General features: G+C 54.9%; 2 protein-coding genes across 3 annotated transcripts in view; both read left to right on the top strand.

The window, feature by feature from the left end:
- mep1b (meprin A, beta) overlaps positions 1 to 9,261 on the top strand; it is a 53,405-nt gene extending 44,144 nt beyond the window's left edge. Inside the window, exons 13-15 of the mRNA XM_038808590.1 lie at positions 4,196 to 4,397; positions 6,063 to 6,270; positions 8,591 to 9,261. Coding sequence (XP_038664518.1) covers positions 4,196 to 4,397; positions 6,063 to 6,270; positions 8,591 to 8,602 — 422 coding nt within the window. The 3' untranslated portion in view covers positions 8,603 to 9,261. The remainder of the gene's footprint in view (positions 1 to 4,195; positions 4,398 to 6,062; positions 6,271 to 8,590) is intronic.
- A 10,106-nt stretch (positions 9,262 to 19,367) lies between these two features.
- The window catches only part of LOC119972221 (protein LYRIC-like), a 79,919-nt gene continuing 71,601 nt past the window's right edge, over positions 19,368 to 27,685 (top strand). For both annotated transcript variants that reach the window (XM_038808591.1, XM_038808592.1), the window contains exon 1: positions 19,368 to 19,990. In XM_038808591.1, coding sequence (XP_038664519.1) covers positions 19,601 to 19,990 — 390 coding nt within the window. In that variant the 5' untranslated portion in view covers positions 19,368 to 19,600. The remainder of the gene's footprint in view (positions 19,991 to 27,685) is intronic.

The following is a 27,685-nucleotide window of genomic DNA, read 5'->3' on the forward strand; positions in this document are numbered from 1 at the left end:
GGGGTTCACCACCATCGACAAGATGCCTCGGGTCCAGGGTTTGATCGAGGGGCTGCGTGTCCCCCTATGAGCTCCTGAGGATAACAGGCCGCTTTACACAAACCGAAAGGGGGTTTCACTTGATGAACATCCAGCTGGTGTGTGACCACCAGATGGGCATCATTCACGTCTGTGCCCGGTACCCGGGCAGTGTGCACGAAGCCTCCATCCTGGCACACTCGACGATTACTGACATGTTCGAGACGCCATGCCTCCAAGACCCCCCCCCCCTCCCCCGCCCCGGCCGGGTGGGGGGTTGCTTCCTTGGCAACAGGAGTTATCCACTGCAATCATGAATGATGACGCCTATCTTGAGGCCACAGACCGACGCAGAAACCCGCTACAACAAAGCCCACGCCACGACCAGGAGCGTGATCGAAGGGTGCTCCGGCCTCCTGAAGATGAGGTTCAGGTGCCTGGACTGGTCTGGAAGGTCCCTCCATATGATGCTGGGAGGGTTGGCTGTATTGTGGCGGCCTGCTGCATCCTCCACAACATCGTGCAGCAGATGTGCCTGCGCCACGATGGCCAGTGTCTGTGCAATGCCACCGACATTCCCAGCCATGGCCCGCTCTGACTGGGCCACGCTCAGGAACGCCGCTGCAATTTCCAGGTGGCTCCGGGACATGGTCGCCTGTGAGGCGGCAACCCTGTCCTGGGCCTTGGCCAACGGCTTCAGCGAATGCCCCAGGCCTTGGACATACTGACCCACAGCTGAAACCGTCGCCCCCAATGCCTCCACCACGGACGCCACCCATACGGTGTTGGCCTGGGTGGCACCCATTGTCGGCCCCATCTCCTGCTGCTGCACGCGGTTGGCCTGCTCCACCTGAATCTACAGGTGCTGGATGCTCGCCGACAATTTCTCATGTAGTCCCTGGCTCTGCGGCTGCACCTCCACGATCGATGGGACTGTCCGTTCCAGAATCCCGAAACCCGTCTGGACGGCAGCCAGTCCCTGGGGCCGGCCCGCCCTCCGATCATCCGGCCCCTCGGGTGTTCCTACCTCCACCTGCTGTCCCGGATCAGCTGTGTGGTGTCCCAGGAGCCTCTTCACTAAAGTGCCCAACCGAGGTGATAGTGTCTGAGATGGTGGAGGGTGTAGGGGACAGCTGTGACGGCATATCCATGTCATCCTCAAACTCAAGCTCCGGGTGTCCTGCGTTTCGGGCTGGGGCTGGCATCTGAGTATCTGAGCTGCTCTCAGCGTCACCGCGTGGCTCACGCAGCCGGGGGGGGGGCCTCCGGCTGTGGCACTGGCTGGGGGCGGGGTATACCAGATGGACCCGCCCCATCCCCAGCAGGTCCTGCAAGACATAAGACAAGACGCATGATTAGGCTGCGGGCTGGGGGGAGAGTGGGAGTGGGCGTGTGGGTGGGGGTTGGGGTACGGGTAAGGGATGGTGGTGTTGGCGTGAGGGTGGTGTGGGGTAAGGTTGGTGGGGGGTGTTGGGGGGGGGGGGGGGTGGTGGTCTGACCCCTGACACAGGGAACCACAACACAGCGGGGTCTCACTTCCTCCCCCGTTGCCGAGCGCCACCTCGACGCCCTCCCGCTCCTCCGGGCCATGGTCCAGGGCGCTCTGCTCTGCCATGGCGAGGGGCCGCAGTTCCGGCGATCCCCCTCCCGTCTTCTCCCGCTCCCGGCAGTTGTGTGCAGCCTGGGGTGGGGTGGGGGGGACAGGAAACGGCAGTGTTAGACAGCCCGGCGCATGCAGCCCAGGGGGTGGGGAGCTGGTGGCCTCAGTGGTCAAGGCATCCGGCCATGGCGGCCGGTATGGGTGCCGGCACGTGGTGCAGGGTGGGGATTCTGTCGCCCTCCGGGTCGGGAGGGAGGTGGATAGGGTTACAGGTGTGTGGGACAGGGGGTTAGTGCTGCCTCACCCTGGCCACCCTGAGGAGGTCGTGCAGTTTTATCCGGCACTGTTAGCCCATCCGGACGGTGCTGCCCACGGCGCTCACGGCCTCTGCCACCTGCCACCAGCTGGCAGCCTCCTTCCCGGTACAGGGTCAGCCTCCTTCCCGGTACAGGGGCAGCCTCCTTCCCGGTACAGGGGCAGCCTCCTTCCCGGTACAGGGGCAGCCTCCTCCCCGGTACAGGGTCAGCCTCCTTCCCGGTACAGGGTCAGCCTCCTTCCCGGTACAGGGGCAGCCTCCTTCCCGGTACAGGGTCAGCCTCCTTCCCGGTACAGGGGCAGCCTCCTTCCCGGTACAGGGTCAGCCTCCTCCCCGGTACAGGGTCAGCCTCCTTCCCGGTACAGGGGCAGCCTCCTTCCCGGTACAGGGGCAGCCTCCTTCCCGGTACAGGGTCAGCCTCCTCCCCGGTACAGGGGCAGCCTCCTTCCCGGTACAGGGGCAGCCTCCTTCCCGGTACAGGGGCAGCCTCCTTCCCGGTACAGGGGCAGCCTCCTTCCCGGTACAGGGGCAGCCTCCTTCCCGGTACAGGGTCAGCCTCCTTCCCGGTACAGGGGCAGCCTCCTTCCCGGTACAGGGGCAGCCTCCTTCCCGGTACAGGGTCAGCCTCCTTCCCGGTACAGGGGCAGCCTCCTTCCCGGTACAGGGTCAGCCTCCTTCCCGGTACAGGGTCAGCCTCCTTCCCGGTACAGGGTCAGCCTCCTTCCCGGTACAGGGGCAGCCTCCTTCCCGGTACAGGGGCAGCCTCCTTCCCGGTACAGGGGCAGCCTCCTTCCCGGTACAGGGTCAGCCTCCTTCCCGGTACAGGGGCAGCCTCCTTCCCGGTACAGGGTCAGCCTCCTTCCCGGTACAGGGGCAGCCTCCTTCCCGGTACAGGGGGAGCCTCCTTCCCGGTACAGGGTCAGCCTCCTTCCCGGTACGGGGGCAGCCTCCTCTCCTTCATGGCGTCCAGGAGGGTCTCGAACTCTGGGTCCGTGAAGCTTGGTGCTGCTTTCCTTACTGCCTTGTTGGCTGGGGTGGTGTGTGTGGGGAGTATATCCAGCTGCAGCTTGTCAGCCTCCCGAGTGTCAATCGCGAATCCGGTATTCCCGGTGCTAGCCCTTTAACAGGAGCGGGACCGATCCAGGTGCGGCGCCAGTTTAACTGTCGTGAAAGTCCACAAATTCTGCGTTGGCGTCAACAGTGAGTCTCAGGAACGGAGAATCCCGCCCATAGAGTTTCACAGCACAGAAAGAGGCCGTTCGGCCCATCATGTCTGTGCCAGCCATCAAGCACCTATCTATTCTAATCCCAATTTCCAGCACTTGGCCTTATTTGCTCTGGCATTTCAAGGGCTCATCTAAATGCTTCTCAAATGTTGTGTGGGTTCCAGCCTCCACCACAGAGTTCAGGCAGCGAGTTCCAGATTCCCACCACCCTCAGGGTGAAAGAGGCTTCCCTCAAATACCCTCTAAACCTCCAGCTCCTTACCTTAAATCTACACGCACTGGTTAATGATCCCTCTACTCAGGGGAAAACCTTTTCCCTCTCTACACTATCTATATTTTGCACACGTCAATCGGGATGCCCCTCAGCCTTCCCTGCTCTATGGAGAACAACCCCAGTCCAACAGGTCTCTCTCCATTGCTGTAACCCTCCAGCCCAGACAACATCCTGGGGAATCTCCTCTGCATCCTCTCCGGTGCAATCACTTCCTTCCTATAATGTGGAGACCAGACCTGCGCACAGTACTCCAGCTGTGGCCTCACCAGCGTTTTATACAGCTCCAGCATAACCTCCCTGCTCCATATTACATGCCTCAGCTAATAAAGGCAAGTATCCCATCATTTATTAATAATAATAATCTTTATTAGTGTCACAAGTAGGCTTATATTAACACTGCAATGAAGTTCTTGTGAAAAGCCCCTAGTCGCCACACTCCAGTCACTCACACTCCAAAGGGAGAATTCAGAATGTCCAATTCACCTAACAAGCACGTCTTTCGGGACTTGTGGGAGGAAACCGGAGCACCCGGAGGAAACCCAGGCAGACGCGGGGAGAACGTGCAGACTCTGCACAGTGACCCAAGCCGGGGATCGAACCCGGATCCCTAGCGCTGTGCAGCAACAGTGCTACCCACTGTGCTACCGCGCCGCCCATTCTGTTCTTGTTACAGATTTTCACCGCCCATGTGATCTTGCTTTCTGTGCACTTGGTAGTTTTCCATTGCGATTTGACAGGTAAATTGTACATTGTTCTTTTAGACGTATCTAATCTGGTTGGCCCCCAACCTACACCATCAATGCCTCCGCCCAGTGCCGAACCCACCACCAATGATACTGCCAGCCTGGCCACAGAACCAGCTACTGATATCCCAGTGCCCACTGATATCCCAGGATTGTGCATTGGTTTTAAATGTGAAAATGATGGTGTCTGCATTGTAGACGGCGAAGAACCGGTTTGCAGGTAATGTGTTCTTTATCGTTTCTGTATTCGACTGATTATTAAAATCTAGTTAATATAGACTGGAGTAAACTTTTATATAAATATATATATAATGTGGTGAATGAGATTCACACGGTATTATAAGTCACCAGTGTCACTTTGTTCCCATTGTATATATGTACCGATATTGTAAGTGCAGTTGCACTACCTGACCACCAGGGGGAGTAGCTCTGGGAGTACTCGAGAGTTTGTACTGGGCTCCCCCCTTGGCTCCGTCCAGAACTCCTCCCCCGGAGCTGCTGTATAAAGATCCGTGCCACAGAGTCAGCCAGACAGTTCACCAAAAGTTCAACGGCTAACAGGCTGGCTCTGTTGTAAGTATATTAAAACCGCTATTCTAATCCTACAAGCACGTGTCCGTAGAATTGATGGTTCCATCATATATATATAGAACCTTTCACAACCTCAGATCACTTTACAGCCAGGGATGTGCCAAGTGTTTACACTGTTGCAATGTAGGAAATGAAACTGCCAGTTCGAGCACAGCAAGCTCCCACGGGCAGCGATGTGACACTGACCAGATAATCTGCATTTTGTGATGTTGACTCAGGGATAAATAGTTGCCGGGGCGCCAGGGGTGAACTGCCCCCGCACTTCTTCGAATCGTGGCCTCCCATCCGGGGTGGGGGGTGGGGGGTGTCAGGGCCTGGCTCTGATGTTTTACACAGAAGGCAGCGATTCTTTCAGTGCTGCACCAACAAGCTGAGTTTCCCCCCCATCCCTGTGCTGACAAGCTGGAAGCTGGTGAGGGGACGGCTTCCGGACACATTCCCACCGCCGGAGACGATTCCGAAGGATGAGATGGAAAGACGTCCGGCTTCCCATTCCACAGAGGACAGCAGCCAATTTTGGTAGTTGCCCCTTTGGGGGACATTTTGTGGCACCTTGCCAATGGCGGACTCCCCCCGCCTCTTGCCAACTCCCAGCAAGCTGGGCAACCAGCAGATTCAGATGTCCCATGCTGCGGAGAGGGCATGCGTAAGGCCAAGATGGATCCTGCAGAGGGTTCCCCCTCCACCCCGATTCACCGACAGGCTTATTTAATGACTGACAATCAGACCAGTGAGGTCCCCCCATGGTGACGTGTCCTTGTGGGTTCCAACCTGCCTCAGCAGCTCCCCCCCCCCACCTCTCCCATTGGGGCAGCAGAGCTCTCTGATTGACCCTGTGGCATCAGAAGCCCATCTTCCCTCCTTTCCTGTCTGCTAACCAACTCCCAATCCATGCCCATGCATTGCCCCCAATACCGTGTGCTTTAATTTGCACACAAACTGCGTATGTGGGACTTCATCAAAAGCTTTCTGAAAATCTAAATACATCACATCCACTGGTTCAGCCTGATCTATTCTACATTCGCAAAAAAAACTCCAGTAGGTTTGTCAAGCAAGGGGCGGCATGGTGGCGCAGTGGTTAGCATTGCCGCCTCACGGCGCCGAGGACCCGGGTTCGATCCGGGCCCCGGGTCACTGTCCGTGTCCTGTAAACCTCTTAAATAAATTTCAGGTGTATGAATTGAAGATTATTCAAAGCAAAGAACCTCCTTCCTCCCTCACTACTGCACGCATTAGCCTATTAAACAATACATGCCCCTCAGTAGCTGAGATATTATCTGCGATCATTTTTCAGGTGTACAACAGGCAAGGACTGGTGGCATTCCGGCAAATACTGTGAGACATGGAGCAAACGGGAAGACACTGCTGTCATTGCAGCGGCCTCCTCAGTCGCCGTGTTCCTGGCCATGCTGATAATCACCCTGCTCAGCGTATACTGCTTGAAAAGAAAATACCAGAAGATGGGCAGGAATGGCCCAGGGCAAGAAATGGATATTGGCAATGTAAGTTGTCCTGAGAATGTCGTTTTAAGAAATGTTTGGCTGCTCATATTGCTGCAGTGATGTCAGAGTGTGGGTGGAGCTGGGCTGTCTGTCAGCTTTTTACTTTTGTTTTAGGCTGTTTGCTGCAGGGTGTGTTTTAGTTTCGTTTTCAGTGTTGGAGCTGAAGCCAGACAGAGCAGGTGTAATATTTCCATGTTTGCTGACAACACAAAACGTGGTGCATGTGAGTGGTGAGGACGATGTTAAGAGCCTTCAAGGTGATTTAGACAAGTTGAGTGAAGATGGCTGATGAAGTATAACATGGATAAATGTGAAGTTACCCGCTTCGGACAGAGAAACAGAATGGCGGAGAATTCTTTAAATGGTGATATTGGGAAATGTTGACGTTCAAAGGGACCTGGATGTCCTTGTACAACCAGTCACTGAAAGCAAACATGCAGGTACAGCAAGCAGTTAGTAAGGCAAATGGTATGTTGGCCTTCATTGCAAGAGGACTTTTGTGAGGGCCACAAAGAATCCAGTACGAGTTGAAGGAGAGAAAGAAATAACATTTATTTACAATAACATATATATACAGCAGCAGCAGCAGCAGCAGCAGCAGCAGCAGCAGCAGCAGCAGCAGCAGCAGCAGCAGCAGCAGCAGCAGCAGCAGCAGCAGCAGCAGCAGCAGCAGCAGCAGCAGCAGCAGCAGCAACTCCCTAGCTGCTCACTCTCCTCTAGCTGGTTCCAAACTGGCCAGTTTTATTTATGCAGGGAATCAGCTAATGATTTCTCCGCCCCTCTCATTGGGGAAGCTCATACTCCCAAAGGATTGTGGGAATTCCATTAGTCCCCAGCCAATGGTAGGCAGGCAGGTTATAACAAGGACTAAAGCAAAGATGTCTTACTACAGCTGTGCAGGGCCTTGGTGAGACCACATCTGGAGTATTGGGTGCAGTTTTGGTCTCCTTACCAAATTAAAAAATATACTTGCCATAAAGGGAGTGCAGCGAAGGTTCACCTGAGGAAGGAACTGTGCTCCGAAAGCTAGTGATTCGAAACAGACCTGTTACACTTTAACCTGCCAATGTTTAATAAGGGGCTGGTTTAGCACACTGGGCTAAATCGCTGGCTTTTAAAGCAGGCCAGCAGCACGGTTCAATTCCCGTACCAGCCTCCACGAACAGGTGCCAGAATGTGGCGACTAGGGGCTTTTCACAGTATCTTCATTGAAGCCTACTCGTGACAATAAGCGATTTTCATTTTCATTTGAACTGACGGCAAACGTTCAGCCTAATAGAGAGCTGTTTTGTGGTTTTGCTTCAGTTTCAGGTATACTTCCCGAGGTATATTTCAGTGCAATGATACCCAATAACAGAAGAGTTAGGAGCTGGTGTGTACCAAACGGCCGCTCGCGCCTGCTCCATCATTCTTCTGGCCTGCCTTGGACTTTCCTGCCCACTCCCCATATCCCTCGATTCCCTGAGAGATGGTAAATCTATCTCGGCCTTAAATACATTCAGTGATCGAGCATCCAGGCAACCAAAGTACATCCCACAGCTGCAAACTTACCAAATCAGATAGACAACACAAAAATCCGGACCAAACGGAGTCCCTCACAACATTCACGCGGAATAAAACATTTCACAGATTGGTGCTGAGCCCCACAAGGGGGGGACACACGAAGGTTTGGTGAGGGAGCTGTTTTTTCTGGGGGTGTCTAATGGCGAAGAGGCCTCCAGTTACAAAGGGTAAATACCAGCTAATCCTAATACTTTGAATGACATTTTTGTCAACATCTCAGCCCCCTCCTCTTACCCAAGCCACCCCCCCCCCCCCCCCCATCCCACCCCCAACACCAAAGAGTCCTCCAGATGAGGACTCAGTCTGAATCGATCCTCCCCCAAACTCCAGCCCCTCTCTCAAACCACCCAGGGCAGCAGGAAATTGGCCTGGGTGAGTGAATTCAGCCAGTAAGTGCTGGCAAGCTATCCCACTGTGGCGGCATCACAGAAACGCTTGATTCTCTCCTGGCCCAGCGCCCAAAGTAGCACCTTGCAGATTTGGTCACAGGATCGCCGTCAGGAGCACGCATTCCAGCTTTTCCCTCCTTGATCCAGGCTAGATATTCCGACAGTAACATCCCACCAGAATCAGTTCACTCGGCAGATTTAGAGGGGAATCATTGCCCACCCTCTTTCTAGTTAATCTGGGCAGTGCACCTGTCAGGTGGCCTGTTAAAGGAGTTGGTTAGACATACTGTTGCTGCTTTTCCGATAGGTCTACTCGGGTCTATTATTTCTGAGTCTAAACTATCATAAACAAATTGTCTTTACTGCAGACTGCAATGTGAAAAGCCAGTGGGAACGTCGAGGTCTCGTGAAGACACCGGAAGACTCGCGGACCAGTGACACAAAGTAAATCCTAATCAATGAGCGGACGGTGAATTTTGGCTTAAAGTTCACCATTCTCCTGGAAATTGTATGAAAGTACATTCCATAACTTGGCGGTTTACAGAGAAAACCAAATATTCAACAATGCAACGAGAATGACAGAAATAAGGTAACAATTGGATACAAATTGGATACGAATTAGGAACAGGAGTGGGCCACTCGGCCCCTCAAGCCTGCCCCGCCATTCAATAACGGCGTGACTGATCTGATCATAATTAAAGCCCCTGCCGGCCCCTGCGCTCTGAAACCTAGAGACTCCAGGCAAACCTTTTGAACTTTAACCTGGTGTTGTAAGACTTCTTACTGTGCCCTTATTGTTAAACAGTGATCCCCTAGTTCTTAAACTTAGACTCACGCTGCAGTCTAAGTGTTTTGTTAATCACCTGATGGACCCTCCTTAAATTATCAAAGGGGGAAATGTAAAAATACATTTGAGGATGTATTCTGAGCCCATGCTCGCAGTGATTCAGAATTTTAAGTAAGAATAAAATCCTAGACTGTCATTGACTGTGAACTAATTTCAACAAAACTTAATTAAACAAGCAGTACCCCAAAATTACGTCTTGCGTCGACCATCATTTATTTATGTGAGCTCACAAGGAGGTGGAGACCTGGGAATCCATATCTCTGACGGCGATAGCAGGTTTTGACAGTTCGACCAGTCGAGGTGGTGGTGGTCGCTGGACTAGTAATCCAGCGAGCCAGAGCCATGCTCCAGGGACCAGGGTTTCAATCCCACCACGGCAAATGGTGGAATCTGAATTCAGTTTGGGCAGCACGGTAGCACAGTGGTTAGCATAATTGCTTCACAGCTCCAGGGTCCCAGGTTTGATTCCCGGCTTGGGTCACTGACTGTGCGGAGTCTGCACGTTCTCCCCCGTGTGGGCGTGGGTTTCCTCCGGGTGCTCCGGTTTCCTCCCGCAGTCCAAAGATGTGCAGGTTAGGTGGATTGGCCATGATAAATTGCCCCTTAGTGACCAAAATCGCCCTTAGTGTTGGGTGGGATTGCTGGGTTATGGGGATAGGGTGGAGGTATGGGCTTGGGTAGGGTGCTCTTTCCAAGAGAAGGTGCAGACTCGATGAGCCAAATGCCCTCCTTCTGCACTGTGTGAAATCTATGAGTCATCACCGAGTGTGGGTCAGAGTTCAAGTCTTCGCCCCCCCCCCCCCCCCCCCCCCCACATCCTCCAGGCTTCAGGCCCCTGCCACTGGTGTTAAATGGAGGTCCTGACCGCACAGAGGATCAGGACCTCTCTGGCAGCGATTTCCCCAAAGTTGGCCAAAGAGCCAATAAAAATATAATCATAAGTTAGTCCCGTTGCCATTGCATTGGATGGAGGGTGACAGGAGGATGGGGGAAGGGGTGTGGAGTGGGGAGAGAACCCTTCCACCACACAGTCTCCTGCAGCTACATGCCGGCAAGTGGGGAGGGCCTCCCAACCTAGAGCATTGGAACCTGGAGCACTGGTCCCCTGGTCAACTGCGCTGTTCCCCCAGCACCTCTGCTAATCCGGTTCCAGTGACCTCTGACATGGGCCTCCACAGCAGGGCTTTAAACAGGCTTAACTATGGTGACCCGCTGCCTTGAGGAAGGCAGTCCTTACGCCTCCTTCGGCCTAGCTCCGGGAGAAAGGCCCGGAGGCTGGGATGGTGCCGGGGAACTGACATGCCAGCCGACGGTGCACAATTCTACACCGTCCCCTGTCTGTGGTCACCCACATCAGGGCCTAAAATCAGCCTTTCGACTCGCTCCCCCTTTTGAATGGCTGGCTGCGGATATCTGACGTGGAAACAATAGCCGGGAAAAATGATCCCTTCCCAAGGTTACAGTTGGTCAGTTCAGTGAACCTTCACCTATTCTGGGGGTTGGGTTTCGTTTGTTTTAACTCCTCAACGATCATTGGATCTCAGATTGAATTTCAGTGAACACTGACTGTTCATCGCTGTACTTAGTAATTTATTACTAACTACGAAACACATCTTGGTTTTCAGTTAGTTTTGTATCACGATCACTCCGTCCTCTGCACAGGCAACCTTACAGGATCCAGCGCACACAATAAGCGGAGTTATTGTCATGACACATATCAGGCTAGGGGGTAACGGTAACGTACAGGAAAGAGGCTCCTCCTAGAGGAGAGACTGCTGATGTGAACATTAACAGATTGCCTTTGGCTCCAATATCATTCAAGAAGCTCGGCACCATCCAGGCCAAAGCAGCCCGTGTGATCGGCACCCCGTCCATCCCCTTAAAGGGGCAGTCACTCCAGCACTGGTGCAGTGCCATCTAGCGGATACACTGCAGCAACTCGCCAAGGCTCCTTCAGCAACATCTTGCTCGCGTGCCACCTTTATCAATGAAATGAAATGAAAATCGCTTATTGTCACGAGTAGGCTTCAAATGAAGTTCCTGTGAAAAGCCCCTAGTCGCCACATTCCGGCGCCTGTTCGGGGAGGCTGGTACGGGAATTTAACCGTGCTGCTGGCCTGCCTTGGTCTGCTTTCAAAGCCAGCCCTGTGCTAAACCAGCCCCTTCAGGGCAGCCGATTATTGTTTCCAGACTGAAGATACGATGTGTTGAATGCAAGTGGTGGTTGTCACAATTTTTAAGATCTTTCACAAACTTACGGGGTTAGGAGGAGGATAAGCCATTTGACCCATCAAGCCTACAGCGCCATTCGGTGAGATCACAAATGATCCGGTTGTTAACCTCAACCCCACATTCCTGCTGACCCCCGATAACCTTTCACCCCCCCCCAACCTTGTTAATCAAAATCTGGCTCAGCATTAAAAATATTCAAAGTCTCTGCTTCCACTGCCGTTAGAGGATGAGAGTTCCCAGAGACTCACTGACCCTCTGACAGGAAAACATTTCTCCTCATCCCTGTCTTAAATGGGCGACCGCTTATTTCAAACGGTGAGCCCCGAGTTCTGGATCCTCCCACCGGAGGAAACATCCTCTCCACATCCACCCTGTCGACAGCACTCAGCATATTAGGTGTTTCGATCAAATCGCCTCTCACTCTTCTAAACTCTAGTGGATACAGATCTAACCCCTCCAACCTTTCCTCACAAGACAACCTCAGGTGAAGGAGCAGTGCTCCGAAAGCTAGCGATTCGAATCAAACCTGTTGGACTTTAACCTGGTGTTGTAAGATGTCTTACTGTGCCCACCCCAAGTCCAACTTCGGCATCTCCACATCCTCCCTACTGTTGTAATCAGTTCCCCTCTGAATAAACAATAACATTCTATTCACTTTCCGAATTGCTTGCTCTGCCTGTATACTAGCCTTTTGTGATACATGCACCAGGTCATCCAGATCCCTCTACAGCTCTACCATCTTTCACCATTTAGATAATAAGCCACTTCCTGTCAAATTGGACATTTGCTCACATTATACTCCATCTGCCAGATTCTTGTCCACTCACTGAACCTACCTGTGTCCCTTTGTAGCCTCCTTACGTCCTCTTCACAATTTACTTTCCTAGCTTCGTATCATCAGTAAATTTAGCAACCCCACCTTCAGTCCCTTCACCGAGTCATTGATATAAATTGTTAAACGTTTAGGTCCCAGCACTGATCCCTGGGACACATCACTCGTCACATCCTGCCAACCAGAAAGAGACTCATTTATTCCAATCCTCTGCTCCTTGTTAGCGAGCGAATCTTCAATTCACGCCCATATGTTACCCTCGACACCATGAGTTTGTATTTTCCGCAATAACCTTTGATGTGACACCTCATCAAATGCCTTTTGGAAATCTAAGTACAGTACATCCATTGGTTCCTCTTTACCCTCAGCACATGTGACTCCTTCAAAGAACGCCAATAAATTGGTCAAAACATGATTACCCTTTCACAAAACCATGTTGACTCTGCCTGATTGCCTTGATTTTTTTCCCAGTGCCCTGTCTTTAATAATGGCTTCTTACATTTTACCTATGCCTCGAGGCTGGCACGGAGCACAGTGGTTAGCACAGTTGCTTCACAGCTCCAGGGTCCCAGGTTCGATTCACGGCTTGGGTCATTGCCTGTGCGGAGTCCGCACGTTCCCCCCGTGTCTGCATGGGTTTCCTCCGGGTGCTCCGGTTTCCTCCCACAGTCCAAAGATGTGCAAGTTCAGGGGACTGGTCATGCTAAATTGCCCTCAGTGTCCAAAAAGTTTATGTGGGGTTACTGGCATAGGGTGGAGGTGTGGGCTTGGGTAGGGTGCTCTTTCCAATGGCCGGTGCAGACTCGATGGGCCTCCTCCTGCACTGTAAATTCTATGATTCTACGATTCTATGATAGATGTAAGGCTAACTGGCCTGTAGTTTCCTGTCTCCCTCCCTTTTTTGAATAAAGGAATTACATTTGCTGTTTTCCAATTTAATGGAACCTTCCCTGAATCTTGGGAATTTGGGTAATTAAAACCAATGTATCAACTATCTCGTTGGCCATTTCTGTCAGGACTTTAGGATGAAGTCCATCTGGACCAGGGGATTTGTCAGCCACAGACCCAATGCCACTTCCCTGGTGGATGTAATTTTCCTGAGTTCTTCCCTCCCTTCCACTTCCTGATTTACAGCTATTTCTGGTGGTTACTGTAGAATTGGACGGTTGAGAAACACTCATAGTACGCATGGTAGGCTACAAAGAAAGGGATTTAGGATACATTACTAAACGCCCACGCCCCGAAGGGTCACCCTCCCCGACCTGCACCCAGGCCGGGGTCTTTATGCTGAGGCGCCTTCCCTGTTAAGGAGGAAGCTCTGCCCCCAGTTACCGGGAGGGAGTTCATACTCGTTAATGGGAATCGGATGGTGCATACTCCCTTACTTCCCAGTGGGTCACAACACCACCCCGCCCCCCCCCCCCCGCTAAGTCCGGAGAAATGTCCATTTCCTCTGGCCGATCTATGGGATCCTTTTTCCGTTTAGCCTGGTGTCGGCGTTCCGTCATTGAACTGGTGGCCCACGAGGCGTATATCTGATCGGTGAGCAACGCTTCTACGCCGAGCGTCGAGGCTGGACGGGCGGGGCTGGTGGCGGAGGGAGAGCGGCCGCGGGGATCGGCTTTGGTGTCTTCCTGCGGCTGGACGTCCATGTTGGAGTCCGAGTCAGGATCTCGGAAAATGGCATCGGGAATCCTGACCTCCTGACCCTTGGCGGTCGGAGGGGACGCCTGTCGCGGGGATCTGTGGAATCTGGGCGTCAGCGGTAGGCGCTGGCAATTCGTGGAGGTAGCCGCGGATGTCATCCACATGTCGGTTAGACTCCTGGCCTCATGCCCGTACAGAGAAAGATACCAGCTCCGTTTGGCGTAGCGCGATCCCCGGGATCCACGTTCCGGTGGTAGCTGGTGTCCCCAGGAGTGAAACTGCAGACCGGCCTCCGGTGTCCAGCGGCAGCTTCGGACCGCACTTGACCCTGCTGGACCTTCTTCCTGATTCCCGGAATGACCAAGCTTAACCACGTCCAGCGGCGTTGACCCTGAGTGGCTGAACCGGTGCCACCCCCATGGTCGCCTGCGATGTGGTCCTGTAACTAAACAGCGTACGGGCCAATTGGGTTTCCCAGGATCTAGGCCAGTTTCTTCATCCCCCTCTTAAATGTTTGGACAGCCTGTTTGGGGCCGGGTGATCATAGAATCATAGAATTTACAGTACAGAAGGAGGCCATTCGGCCCATCGAGTCTGCACCAGCCCTTACAAAGAGCAACGCACTCAAGCCCACACCTCCTACCCTATCCCTGTAACCCAGTAACCCCCACTTAACCTTTTTTTTGGACACTAAGGGCAATTTATCATGGCCAATCCACCTAACCTGCACATCTTTGGACTGGGGAGGAAACCGGAGCACCCGGAGGAAACCCACGCAGACACGGGGCGAACGTGCAGACTCCACACAGACAGTGACCCAAGCCGGAATCGAACCTGGGACCCTGGAGCTGGGAAGCAATTGTGCTATCCACAATGCTACCGTGCTGCTGTGATATGGGCAGTCCGCACGTGGGGAATCCCGTTCGCAGTCAGGAATGTGTTGAACTCTGCACTGGTGAAAACGGCTCAGTGGGAAACTTGTGGGAGGCCAGTACCTCCGAGCTACCCCGTGTGCTGAAGGTGCAGTGCGGGCGGTCCACAGTCGCCCTTGCGGTCGTTGCCTGCACCCTGTGGACGTCGAGCCACTTCGAGTGCATGACTACAACGATCATAAGAACATAATAACTAGGAGCAGGAGTCGGCCATCTGGCCCCTCGAGCCTGCTCCGCCATTCAATGAGATCATGGCTGATCTTTTGTGGACTCAGTTCCACTTTCCGGCCCGAACACCATAACCCTTAATCCCTTTATTCTTCAAAAAACTATCTATCTTTATCTTTAAAACATGTAATGAAGGAGCCTCAACTGCTTCACTGGGCAAGGAATTCCATAGATTCACAACCCTTTGGGTGGAGAAGTTCCTCCTAAACTCAGTCCTAAATCTACTTCCCCTTATTTTGAGGCTATGCCCCCTAGTTCTGCTTTCACCCGCCAGTGGAAACAACCTGCCCGCATCTATCCTATCTATTCCCTTCATAATTTTAAATGTTTCTATAAGATCCCCCCTCATCCTTCTAAATTCCAATGAGTACAGTCCGAGTCAGGAACATTGATCCCTGAAAAGGACCAGTGAAGGGGCGACCATGGCTGGCCCCAGGGCCCAGCTATTCCCAAAGGATGCAACATCTTCGCTGGTAGAGCTTTCTGGTATTCCTGGCTTGACCCGCATGGTTGGTCCAGCTTCTCTACATTTGTGTCACCAGATGTAACTGCTGGCGAGCATCTTCATCTTCGACGCCCCCCGGGTGTCCGTTATGGAGGTCCTGCGGAAAGATGGCTCACCCACATTCCGGGAAGACCTCGCTGGATCTGCAAAGAAGGACACTGTCCTCCATGCTGAGCTCTGAAAGTTTGAAGGTGTAGCCTTCAAATCATCAGGTAACGCCCTGTGCTGGGCCCCATACAGCACCATGTGACGGTATCGGGACAACCGTGGGTCAGTCTGGGTTCAAACCTTTATTCAGGCTGTCGTCACTGGCAATGAGTCCATTAGGTGGAGTGCAGCCACTACATCCTACGCGGAGGAGGGTGTCGGTGGGCTGGGGGATGTGGCTTAATGCAACCGCGTGTGGGATCTTGGCGCCGGGGAGGTTCCACACTGTACTCACCTGTCCCCAGCAATCGGGCCCAACTCTGGATCCTAGCAGACGCGATCGGGGGCATTGCTCGGTCTTCTTAGAACAGGCCCAATAACGGTTTATGGTCAGTGTAGACCATGTAAGTGTGTCCACAAACGTATTGATGAAACTTACGGACTCCAAAGACGACCGCCAACCCTTCATTTTTGATCTGTGCATAATTGCGCTCAGGGTCGGCGAGCATGCGGAATGCGGTCGGTCTTTCTGATCCACCCGCCATGCGGTGGGCAAGGACCACCCATAAGGGGACGGGTCACATGTCAACAGCAGCGATTTTGCGGGGTCAAGGTGCGTTCGTAGTTTCGAGGACGGCAGCTGCCGTTTTACCGTATCGAATGCCCGCTGTCGAGACTCTGTCCAATCCCACGGTTGATCTTTCTTTAGTAAGAGATGGAGGGGACTGAGGAGGGCTGCCAGGTGTGGGATGAATTTCCTGTAATAATTCATTCATCCGAGGAAAAAGGGTAGTTCTGTCTGGCTGCCGGGTACTGGGCCTGTTTTATCACCCACACCTTGACCTCTACAGAGTGTAACCCATTCTGGTCCACTCAGTACCCCAAATAAGTAACCTTGTGGGCATGAAGGACACATTTTTCCCACCTGAGGCCGATGACCATCTGCTCTGTACACCAGAGGGCTTCGGACAGGTTTGCCAGATGTTTCTGGTCAGACGTCCCAGAGACGAGGACTTCGCCCAAGTAGATGGCCACCCTGGGTAACCCCCGCAGGCTGTTCTTCATCACGGGCTGGAATATTGTGTTCAGTTTTGGTCTCCTTACTTGAGAAAGGACGTACTGGCACTGGAGGGGGTTCAGAGAAGATTCACGAGGTTGATTCCGGAGTTGAGAGGATTGGCTTATGAGGAGAGACTGAGCAGACTGGGACTATACTTGTTGCTTCACAGCGTCAGGGTCCCAGGTTCGATTCCCTTCAGCCCATCAAGCCCTGACCAATTGCTTGGAGGAACCTCCTGATTGAAGCGACACAATTCTTCGAAGACACCGGTCTGGAAAAAGGAATTCTATCTAGAGTCCAAGAACCGATCGATCTACCTTTAGGAGACACCTGCTGTCGGAGGTGTGGCTCTAGGATCGGGTGCATCAGCCACGTAGGACCCACAGAACCCATGACCGATAACACACAGTTTCTTAGGTGGACAATCATCCTCGTTAGCGAGTGGCCACCAAAGGAGATTTTTTTTTCTTGCAGTTTCCACAGTCCCAACACATTCCCGCTCCCTTCAGTTCTAAAGTAAGAAGTCTTACAACACCAGGTTAAAGTCCAACAGGTTTGTTTCAAACACGAGCTTTCGGAGCGCAGCTCCTTCTTCAGGTGACGTGTTTGAAACAAACCTGTTGGACTTTAACCTGGTGATGTAAGACTTCTTACTGTGCTCACCCCAGTCCAACGCCGGCATCTCCACATCATTCTTACAAAGTGCCTAAGGACTCGAAACGTTAACTGATAGATGCTGGCAGATCTGTGGAGTTTATCCAGCGTCCTCTGTTCTTGCCTCACAGATTACCTGTCTCTGATTATCTCGTGTTAACCTCTCAGACAATGCTTAGTTATCATGCAGAGTGAACAAGGCCATTTGGCCCATCAAGTCCGTCCTGACTCTCTCGAAGATTAACTCAGCCGGTCCCATTCTCCAATCTTTTCCCTGCAGCCCTCCCAATCTTTTCGTCATAAGTCATCCAAGTCCCTTCGGAATAAGCTTCTAAATTACAAGTTTATTGTACAAGAGGTTATTCATTTTGATTTGTTAGACGTTATTTTAAAACAGGTTAAGTCTTCCTCTTGGCCACAACCTACTTCTGGATCCACCCCAGTGGAAAGTGACACTCTAGCCCCACCTAGCCGTCAGTGTGCGCTCTGCAGGAGGGTGAAACCACCCCCCACCCTGGCGGCGGGTGGAAGAATCGGAAAGGACGAGACAGCAGCGCCGCGAGTGTCCGGAGGTGTGTATTGCAGGACTAGTATGGCTCCCCCTAGCGGAGGGTATACAATAGAGTCAACGTTGTGCCGTTGAATGGCAAACTCCGGTTGTAGCGCCTCCAGCGCTGGGATGCATGTACATCACCAGGCGGGTGTTAAAACTGGTTCGACGCAGCAGCCGCCAGCACAGCAGCGCCCCTGGCAGTGGGAGGTTTAGGTTTGTCCGCTGTCGGGGGCAGCGACTCGAGAGGTCGAAGCACCCGCAAAAAGCTATCTGCTCCCGCGACGAGCCTGTACTCGCCTCAAGCGGGCAGCCTCCACAGGCAGCGCCACCGGCGGTGGGCGGGAGGAATGTCCGGCAGGAGGAGGAGGCGGGCGCTCTAGCGGGCAGACTCCACAGGCAGCGCCACCGGCGGCGGGCGGGAGGAATGTCCTGCATGAGGCGGGCAATAGCGGGGAGCCTCCACAGGCAGCGCCACCGGCGGCGGGCGGGAGAAATGCCCGACAGGAGGCGGGCACTCTGGCGGCCTCCACAGGCAGCGCCGCCGGCGGCGTGCGGGAGGAATGCCTGGCAGGAGGAGGCGGGCACGGGCGGGGGAGCCTCCCGAGGCAGCGCCACCGGCGGCGGGGGGAAATGCCCGGCAGGGGCGGGCACTTTGGCGGCCTCCCGAGGCAGCGCCACCGGCGGCGGGCGGGAGGAATGCCCGGCAGGAGGCGTGCACTAGCTGGGAGCCTCCACAGGCAGCGCCACCGGCGGCGGGCGGGAGAAATGCCCGGCAGGAGGCGGGCACTCTGGCGGCCTCCACAGGTAGCGTCGCCGGCGGCGGGCGGGAGGAATGAACGGCAGGAGGCGGGCACTCTAGCGGCTTCCACAGGCAGCGCCGCCGGCGGCGGGCGGGAGGAATGCCCGGCAGGAGGAGGCGGGCACTAGCGGGGGAGCCGCCCGAGGCAGCGCCACCGGCGGCGGGCGGGGGGAATGCCCGGCAGGGGGCGGGCACTTTGTGGCCTCCCGAGGCAGCGCCACCGGCGGCGGGCGGGAGGAATGCCCGGCAGGAGGCGGGCACTAACGGGGAGCCTCCCGAGGCAGCGCCACCGGCGGCGGGCGGGAGGAATGCCCGGTAGGAGGCGGGAATTCTGGCGGCCTCCAGAGGCAGCGCCACCGGCGGTGGCGGCAGGAATGCCCGGCAGGAGGAGGCGGACACGAGCGGGGCAGCCTCCAGAGGCAGCGCCGGCAGCGGGCGGGAGGAACGCCCGGCAGGGGGCGGGCACTCTGACGGCCTCCCGAGGCAGCGCCACCGGCGGCGGGCGGGAGGAATGCCCGGCAGGAGGCGGGCACTAACGGGGAGCCTCCCGAGGCAGCGCCACCGGCGGTGGGCGGCAGGAATGCCTGGCAGGAGGAGGCGGACACTAATGGGGCGGCCTCCCGAGGCAGCACCACCGGCGGCGGGCGGAAGGAATGCCCGGCAGGGGGCGGGCACTCTGTCCGCCTCCCGAGGCAGCGCCACCGGCGGCGGGCGGCAGGAATGCCCTGGCAGGAGGAGGGTTATCTTGGGGCGGGTTGTGGAGGCCCCGCTTGTGGCGCCGGGGTTGGGTTCAGTGCCGAGGCTGCCGCTGGATGAGTTGAGTTGAGGAAGAGCCCGGGGCCGGTTGAAGCTGCTGTTGAGGGTGGTCGGGCCCTCGCTGGGCCATGGTCAGGGCCGTGTAGAGGGGGCCCGGGGCTGAGTCAGAGCCACACCGCGACACCGATGGACATGGCGGGGAGCTGGCACCAAGCGCTGGCCGCCCAGGCCCAGCTGTTGCTGGGTCGGCTGGAGGAGGGAGTGTGGGCCGGCCTGGGCCTGCTGCGGAGCGGCCTGGGCATCGACCTGGGGCTGGAGCCGTGGCTGAAGCGGCAGCCGCCCGGCTCGGCCGGCCTGGCCCTCCTCCTCCTCCTGCTGCTGCTGCCGCCGACCCTCTGGGCCCTGGGCCGCCGGCTGCTCTTCCCCAGGAAGCGGCTGGGATCCCCTACCCAGCCGGCCGGGCCCGGCGGCCGCAGGAGCGGCAGCGGAGGGGGCCGCAACCGGGAGAAAACCCCCACCGAGGCCCAGCGGCTGGAGGAGCAGCGGCGGCGGAACAAGAGGAAGGAGAAGCCAAAGGTGAGGGGGAGAGGGTGGGAAAAGATACCCCCCGTCCCTGCTCCCCGCCCCCCGCCCCTGCTCCCCGCCCCCCCGTCCCTGCTACACCCCCCCCCCCGCCCGTCCCTACTACCCCCTGTCCCCCCCTCCATGCCCCCTGTCCCTCCCTCCGTGCCCCCTGTCCCCCCCTCCATGCCCCCTGTCCCCCCTCCATGCCCCCTGTCCCCCCCTCCATGCCCCCTGTCCCCCCCTCCATGCCCCCTGTCCCCCCCCCCCTGCCCCCTGTCCCCCCCTCCATGCCCCCTGCCCCCCCCTCCATGCCCCCTGTCCCCCCCTCCATGCCCCCTGTCCCCCCCCCCATGCCCCCTGTCCCCCCCCTCCATGCCCCCTGTCCCCCCCCCTCCATGCCCCCTGTCCCCCCCCCTCCATGCCCCCTGCCCCCCCCCCTCCATGCCCCCTGTCCCCCCCTCCATGCCCCCTGTCCCCCCCCTCCATGCCCCCTGTCCCCCCCTCCATGCCCCCTGTCCCCCCCTCCATGCCCCCTGTCCCCCCCTCCATGCCCCCTGTCCCCCCCTCCATGCCCCCTGTCCCCCCCTCCATGCCCCCTGGCCCCCCCCTCCATGCCCCCTGTCCCCCCCCTCCATGCCCCCTGTCCCCCCCCTCCATGCCCCCTGTCCCCCCCCTCCATGCCCCCTGTCCCCCCCCTCCATGCCCCCCCTCCATGCCCCCTGTCCCCCCCCTCCATGCCCCCTGTCCCCCCCCCTCCATGCCCCCTGTCCCCCCCCCTCCATGCCCCCTGTCCCCCCCCCTCCATGCCCCCTGTCCCCCCCTCCATGCCCCCTGTCCCCCCCCTCCATGCCCCCTGTCCCCCCCTCCATGCCCCCTGTCCCCCCCTCCATGCCCCCTGTCCCCCCCTCCATGCCCCTGTCCCCCCCTCCATGCCCCCTGTCCCCCCCTCCATGCCCCCTGTCCCCCCCCTCCATGCCCCCTGTCCCCCCCCTCCATGCCCCCTGTCCCCCCCCTCCATGCCCCCCGTCCCCCCCCTCCATGCCCCCTGTCCCCCCCCTCCATCCCCCCCCTCCATGCCCCCTGTCCCCCCCCCTCCATGCCCCCTGCCCCCCCTCCATGCCCCCTGTCCCCCCCCTCCATGCCCCCTGTCCCCCCCTCCATGCCCCCTGTCCCCCCCTCCATGCCCCCTGTCCCCCCCCTCCATGCCCCCTGTCCCCCCCCTCCATGCCCCCTGTCCCCCCCCCTCCATGCCCCCTGTCCCCCCCCCTCCATGCCCCCTGTCCCCCCCCTCCATGCCCCCTGGTCCCCCCCCTCCATGCCCCCTGTCCCCCCCCCCCTCCATGCCCCCTGTCCCCCCCCTCCATGCCCCCTGTCCCCCCCCTCCATGCCCCCTGTCCCCCCCCTCCATGCCCCCTGTCCCCCCCCTCCATGCCCCCTGTCCCCCCCTCCATGCCCCCTGTCCCCCCCCTCCATGCCCCCTGTCCCCCCCCTCCATGCCCCCTGTCCCCCCCCTCCATGCCCCCTGTCCCCCCCCTCCATGCCCCCTGTCCCCCCCCCTCCATGCCCCCTGTCCCCCCCCCTCCATGCCCCCTGTCCCCCCTCCATGCCCCCTGTCCCCCCCCTCCATGCCCCCTGTCCCCCCCCCCCCATGCCCCCTGTCCCCCCCTCCATGCCCCCTGTCCCCCCCCCTCCATGCCCCCTGTCCCCCCCCTCCATGCCCCCTGTCCCCCCCTCCATGCCCCCTGTTCCCCCCCTCCATGCCCCCTGTCCCCCCCCTCCATGCCCCCTGTCCCCCCCCTCCATACCCCCTGTCCCCCCCCTCCATGCCCCCTGTCCCCCCCCTCCATGCCCCCTGTCCCCCCCCCTCCATGCCCCCTGTCCCCCCCCTCCATGCCCCCTGTCCCCCCCCCTCCATGCCCCCTGTCCCCCCCTCCATGCCCCCTGTCCCCCCCTCCATGCCCCCTGTCCCCCCCCTCCATGCCCCCTGTCCCCCCCTCCATGCCCCCTGTCCCCCCCCCTCCATGCCCCCTGTCCCCCCCTCCATGCCCCCTGTCCCCCCCCCCTCCATGCCCCCTGTCCCCCCCCCCCTCCATGCCCCCTGTCCCCCCCCCCCTCCATGCCCCCTGTCCCCCCCCTCCATGCCCCCTGTCCCCCCCTCCATGCCCATACCAACCACTGTTACAAACAACTCTGCCAGAATGGACTCCCATTTAATTAAATTAATAAACCTCTTGCCCCATCTAAACACCATACACTTTGTAACCCCCTGTATCCGCCCTAAAACCTTAAAATTTATAACCTTGTACCCAGCTCCTACTGGAGCTCTTGTAGCAATTGCAACCCCCCCCCCCCCCCCCCCCCCCCCGCACACATAACTTCCAACTCCCTGCCTAAACCTTAGAAAGTATGTTTGCTTGGGGTGTTGCGGGGGGGGGGGGGGGGGGGGGGGGGGGTGATCCATGTGTTGTGAAATGTCAGTTAAGAGTAAGGAATCTAAAGTAGAATATCTGCGAGGTCTGCTTCGTGAACAGTCTCAGTCGGGCCTTGTCGACAAGGCATGAGTAGTGTGGTTAGGACAGCATCCAAGAGCAGTTTGTGTGATGTGGCAGTCCCACAGAGAGAGAGAGAGAAAATCGTGGCATAGCTACATTTATGGGTGCAGAAATGCTGTGGTTATTTCATGAAATTGCACATTCATAGACAAATTTATTGCGATGATACATGAAATGGTTACTTCTGCCTTGATGTGAACTAATTAGTTAAAGTGATTTGCTGAAGAATAGGCAAATCGTGTGCCTTGGCGACAGATAGTTAGCCATAAACCCGTGCGTTGGTTGAGCAAACAGAAATGTTTGCTTAGTATTTTGCTACTGAGTTTTGTGCCAAGGTTTAATCGTGTGGTAAAATGTCAAAGGATCTCCGTTAATTACTAAAAACTGCATTTTCTTAAACATTATCGAGATTTTTTTCTGCAAAATGCGTTCGGTACTGAGGTTGTGATTGGAATTCCTCTTTTGAAGTTTGGTTTTGATATCAGGAAGGGTTGATTTGCTGAGTTTTCAGTCTCAGGACACCGAACATGGCAGCTTGCAGCCAATGGGGCCGTGTTTGAGCCCCCCGAGCTGAGCTTCCGATAGATTATTCATCAGCATGCCATCACTAATGCCGCCTCTTTCCATCTCGTATCATGGTCCCCCCTTTGACTGGAGCCCATCTACTCCTAAAACCCTCATCCATGTCTCTGTCACCTTTAGGCTATTCCAAGGCACCCCTGGCTGGCCTCTCTCCTCTTTAACCTTGAGGTTGTCCAAAACTCTGCTGCCCACGTCCTCACTTGCACCAGATTGCGTGCTTGCTGACCCACATTGGCCCTTGTTTTCAAATTCCTCAGTGACCTTACCATCCCTATCTCTGGGGTCTCCTCTCTCTCTTCTCCCCCACCCCAGTCCCACATAGCCTAGCTGCCTGTGCCCTTGCAGTTCTGGTCCGTTGTGCACCCCTTCCCCTTTAATTGCTCTGTGTTCCGAGAATCCTACAATACAAAGGGGGATAATTCAGCCCATGAGTCTGCACCAACCCTCCGAAAGAGCACTCCCCTGCCCTATCTCCATAATAATAATTGCTTATAGTCACAAGTAGGCTTCAATGAAGGTACTGTGAAAAGCCACATTCCAGCGCCTGTTCGGGGAGGCTGGTACAGGAATTGAACCCACGCTGCTGCCATTGTTTTGTATTACAAGCCAGCTGTTTAGCCCACTGTGCTGAACCAGCCCCTGATAACCCCGCACATCCATCATGGCCAATCCACCTCATGGCAGCACAGTAACACAGTGGTTAGAACTGTTGCTTTACAGCACCAGGAACCCTGGGTCTGTGTTGAGTCTGCACGTTCTCCCCGTATCTGCGTGGGTTTCCTCCGGGTGCTCCGGTTTCCTCCCACAAGTCCTGAAAAACACGCTGTTAGGTAATCTGGACATTCTGAATTCTCCCTCCGTGTACCCGAACAGGCCCCAGAATGTGGCGACTAAGGGCTTTCCACAGTAACTTCATTGCATTGTTAATGTAAGCCTACTTGTGACAATAATAAAGATCATAACCTGCATGTCTTTGATGGCCATGCCTTCAACTGCTAAGGCCCCAAAACTCTGCAGTTCCCTCCTTATATCTGTCCTGTTCCTCATCTTTTAAAACGTCCCTCTTTGGTCGTCTGACCTATCTCCTTATCTGGCTCAGTGTCAAATTTTGGTTGAACATGCCCATATGAAGCAGCCTCGGATTTTACATTAAAGGTGCTATGTAAGTGCAAAGTGTTGTTGTAACTTTACTTTAATATTTTTCTGGTGTCGTTAAGGCCTGGTTGAAACAATAGGTTTCGGAAAGGCCCTTAAAAGAGGTCAGGGTGAAAAGATTGAGAATGATGACTGAAAGTGGCAATGCATGTGGATAAGATGGTCAAGAAGGCATGGCATGCTGGTCTCCATCGGTCAGGGCATTAAATATGAAAATTGGCAAGTCATGTTGCAGCTTAGGCCTCATTTGGAATAGTGTGTACAATTCTGGTCGCCACACTACCAGAAGGATGTGGATGCTTTGGAGAGGGTACAGATGTGGTTTACTAGGATGTTGCCTGGTATGGAGGGCATTAGCTATGAGGAGAGGTTAGATAAACTCGGTCTGTTCTCACTGGAACGACGGAGGTTGAGAGGCGACCTGATAGAGGTCTACAAATTTGAGTGGCATGGACAGAGTGGATAGTCAGATGCTCTTTCCTAGGGTAGGAGTGTCAAGTACTAGGCGACATAGGTTTAAAGTGCGTGGGGAAAAGTTTGGAACAGGCGTGCGAGGCAAGTGTTTTACACAGAGGGAGGTAAATATATGGAACGCACTGGCTTGGGAGGTGTTGGGCGCAGACTCGATAGCGGCATTTAAGGGACATCTTGACAAATATATGAATAGGGTGGGAATGGAAGGATACGGACTCCGTAGTTTAGGCAGGTACCATGGTCCACGCAGGCTTAGAGGGCTGAAGGGCCTGTTCCTGTGCTGTACTGTTCATTGTTTCAGAGATTAGTTACAGTGTGGTGGGTCGGACGATCAGGATGACTGAAGGCTGTCACCAAGAGTGGGGGAACACGAGAGGTTAGAGGCTGGGGCCAGTGGCTGCGAGGTGGCAGGGTAAAGTGGGACATGAGGGATTTGGGCAGGGGAGCTGTAATGTGATTTGTCGGAGAGGCAGGGTGGTTCACCTGAGAGCCACCCAGGTTGATAGGGTTGTTAAGAAGGCGTATGGTGTGTTGGCTTTCATTAACAGGGGGATTGAGTTTAAGAGCCGCAAGGTTTTGCTGCAGGTTTATAAGACCCTAGTTAGACCACACTTGGAATATTGTGTCCAGTTCTGGTTGCCTCATTATAGGAAGGATATGGATGTTTTGGAGAGGGTACAGAGATTTACCAGGATGCTGCCTGGACTGGAGGGCATGTCTTATACAGAAAGGTTGAGGGAGCTAGGGCTTTTCTCATTGGAGTGAAGAAGGCAGAGAGGTGACTTGATAGAGGTGTACAAGGTGATGAGAGGCATGGATAGAGTGGATAGCCAGAGACTTTTCCCCAGGATGGAAATGGCTGTCACGAGGAGACATAATTTTTAAGTGATTGGAGGAAGGTTCATTACAGAGAGAGAAGTGGGTGTGTGGAATGCATTGCCAGCAGAGGTGGTGGAGTCAGAGTCATTAGAGACATTTAAGCGACTCTTAGGCACATGGACAGCAGTAAATTGAAGGGGTGTAGGTTAGGTTGATCTTAGATAAGGATAAATGGTCGGCACACCATTGTGGGCTGAAGGGCCTGTACTGTGCTGTACTGTTCTATGGAGTGAGCAAGATCTGCTTTAGCACAGGATAAGAGCGGTGTTAGACAGATGTGTGGTTGATGGTTCAGTGACTGAGATGCTACGGTGTTGCTGAGATGAATTTTGTGGCCTTTGAGGGTTTAAAACTCTTCTTAGCCGAGCAAGTTGTGAGGTAGTGGCTTAATCAGTACAAATATATGAAGGAGGAATTGAGATTAGCATCAAGGGAGCAGGATTAATGAATAGTATGGAGCCAAAATAATGACCTTAGATTTAAGAACATTTCTGAAAATTTGCTTTCATTTAAAAAAAAAAGCAGACTATGTAGATGTTACACCAATGGACAAATACATGGCTCAGAGTGTAGTATCTGGGCTTTCTGTTACAGACTTGACCCAGAGGGATGTATAACCTGATAATGTCACTGCTGACAGTTTAAGATGTACCGTGAGTTATTCCATTGTAGTTATATTTTAAGACTGTTTTAAAGCACTTTACTCATACATCATGTTATCATAAGGCATGTTTATTTAATAGGCGGTGATGCAGGACTAAGATCAAATGAGATGTTTGAAGGTGGCAGCCGCATATTAATTTTCTTGTACTTTTGAAGGTGGTGTTTTGGTGGGGTGTGTGTGTGGGGAAAGGCGAGGGACGAATACTTCAGAATACAGTTCGAACATTGAAACAATGTACAATCTGGTACATTGTGGACATTCTTGCTTATCGTTGTTAAATTGTATCTCAGCTGTTTCATTTTAAAAGTAACATTTTGCATGTTATAAGATTTTCAAGAATAAATGATATTTTTGGTTCCCTGCTCAAAAGCTCCCCGTGCCTTGGTTGGAGTAAAGATTGTATCATTTCGGGCGAGAGGAAGGGTGCCCTGACCAAATGATGGTCGAATCTGCAGTTCAGTCTCTCTTCTGTTTGGAAATTGAAAAGATGGTCAATTCCATTTTTTTTGCAGTCTTCCCTTTATCGATACGATATTATTGTATATGCTGCCGCCTTTTAGCAGAAACTTACTGGTAGCTGCACCGTCATATCTGTGGATTTCCCATCACCCTGCATAACTTGAACAAAAGGCCACTGTAACTACATGGCTGCCAGCACACTCTGGGCACGCTGACGAAAGCGCTGATGGAAACCCTTTTTCACTGGTGTGACATAAAGCTGGATTTTGTTTAGCAGTTTCCTTCACTGGCACTGCTTACCGCCCGGATTTTTGCTTACTGTTACTGTTTGTCAGGAGAATATCTTCATTAAAAAGTATGGTGACTGTCTCTACCAGGAAGGCTGAGTGAGAAAGCTACGTGAGTGTCGGTGGGGAGAGATGGTCCCGTTCCATGAAAGTTCACTTTGCCGAAAAGAATGGTACTTCAGAAATGAGAGAAACCAGGGCAGCACGGTGGCGCAGTGGGTTAGCCCTGGTGCCTCACGGCGCCGAGGTCCCAGGTTCGATCCTGGCTCTGGGTCACTGTCCGTGTGGAGTTTGCACATTCATTCTCCCCGTGTTCACGCCCACAACCCAAAAGATGTGCAGGTTGAGTGGATTGGCCACGCTAAATTTCCCCTTCGTTGGAAAAAAATAATTGGGTACTCTAAATTTTAAAACAATGAAGAAATGAGAGAAACCATTTGACCCACTGAAGTCCATACTTTCTGTAGATTAATTCTGATCTTATCTAATTATATTTTTTATAACACGGCTGCTATTTCCCCATTACTATCCTCAGTAAGGCTCTTGTTACCTCTGTGCTAAATTTGTGTCCAAATCCTTCTGAACACCAACATGTTTTTTAAAAAAAAGCATTTTTTCCCCCCTCCTCCTCCTCCCAAAGGGAATAAAAACAATT

The sequence above is a fragment of the Scyliorhinus canicula genome, chromosome 10, assembly GCF_902713615.1.
Source record: "Scyliorhinus canicula chromosome 10, sScyCan1.1, whole genome shotgun sequence".
NCBI classification, from domain to species: Eukaryota; Metazoa; Chordata; class Chondrichthyes; order Carcharhiniformes; family Scyliorhinidae; genus Scyliorhinus; species Scyliorhinus canicula.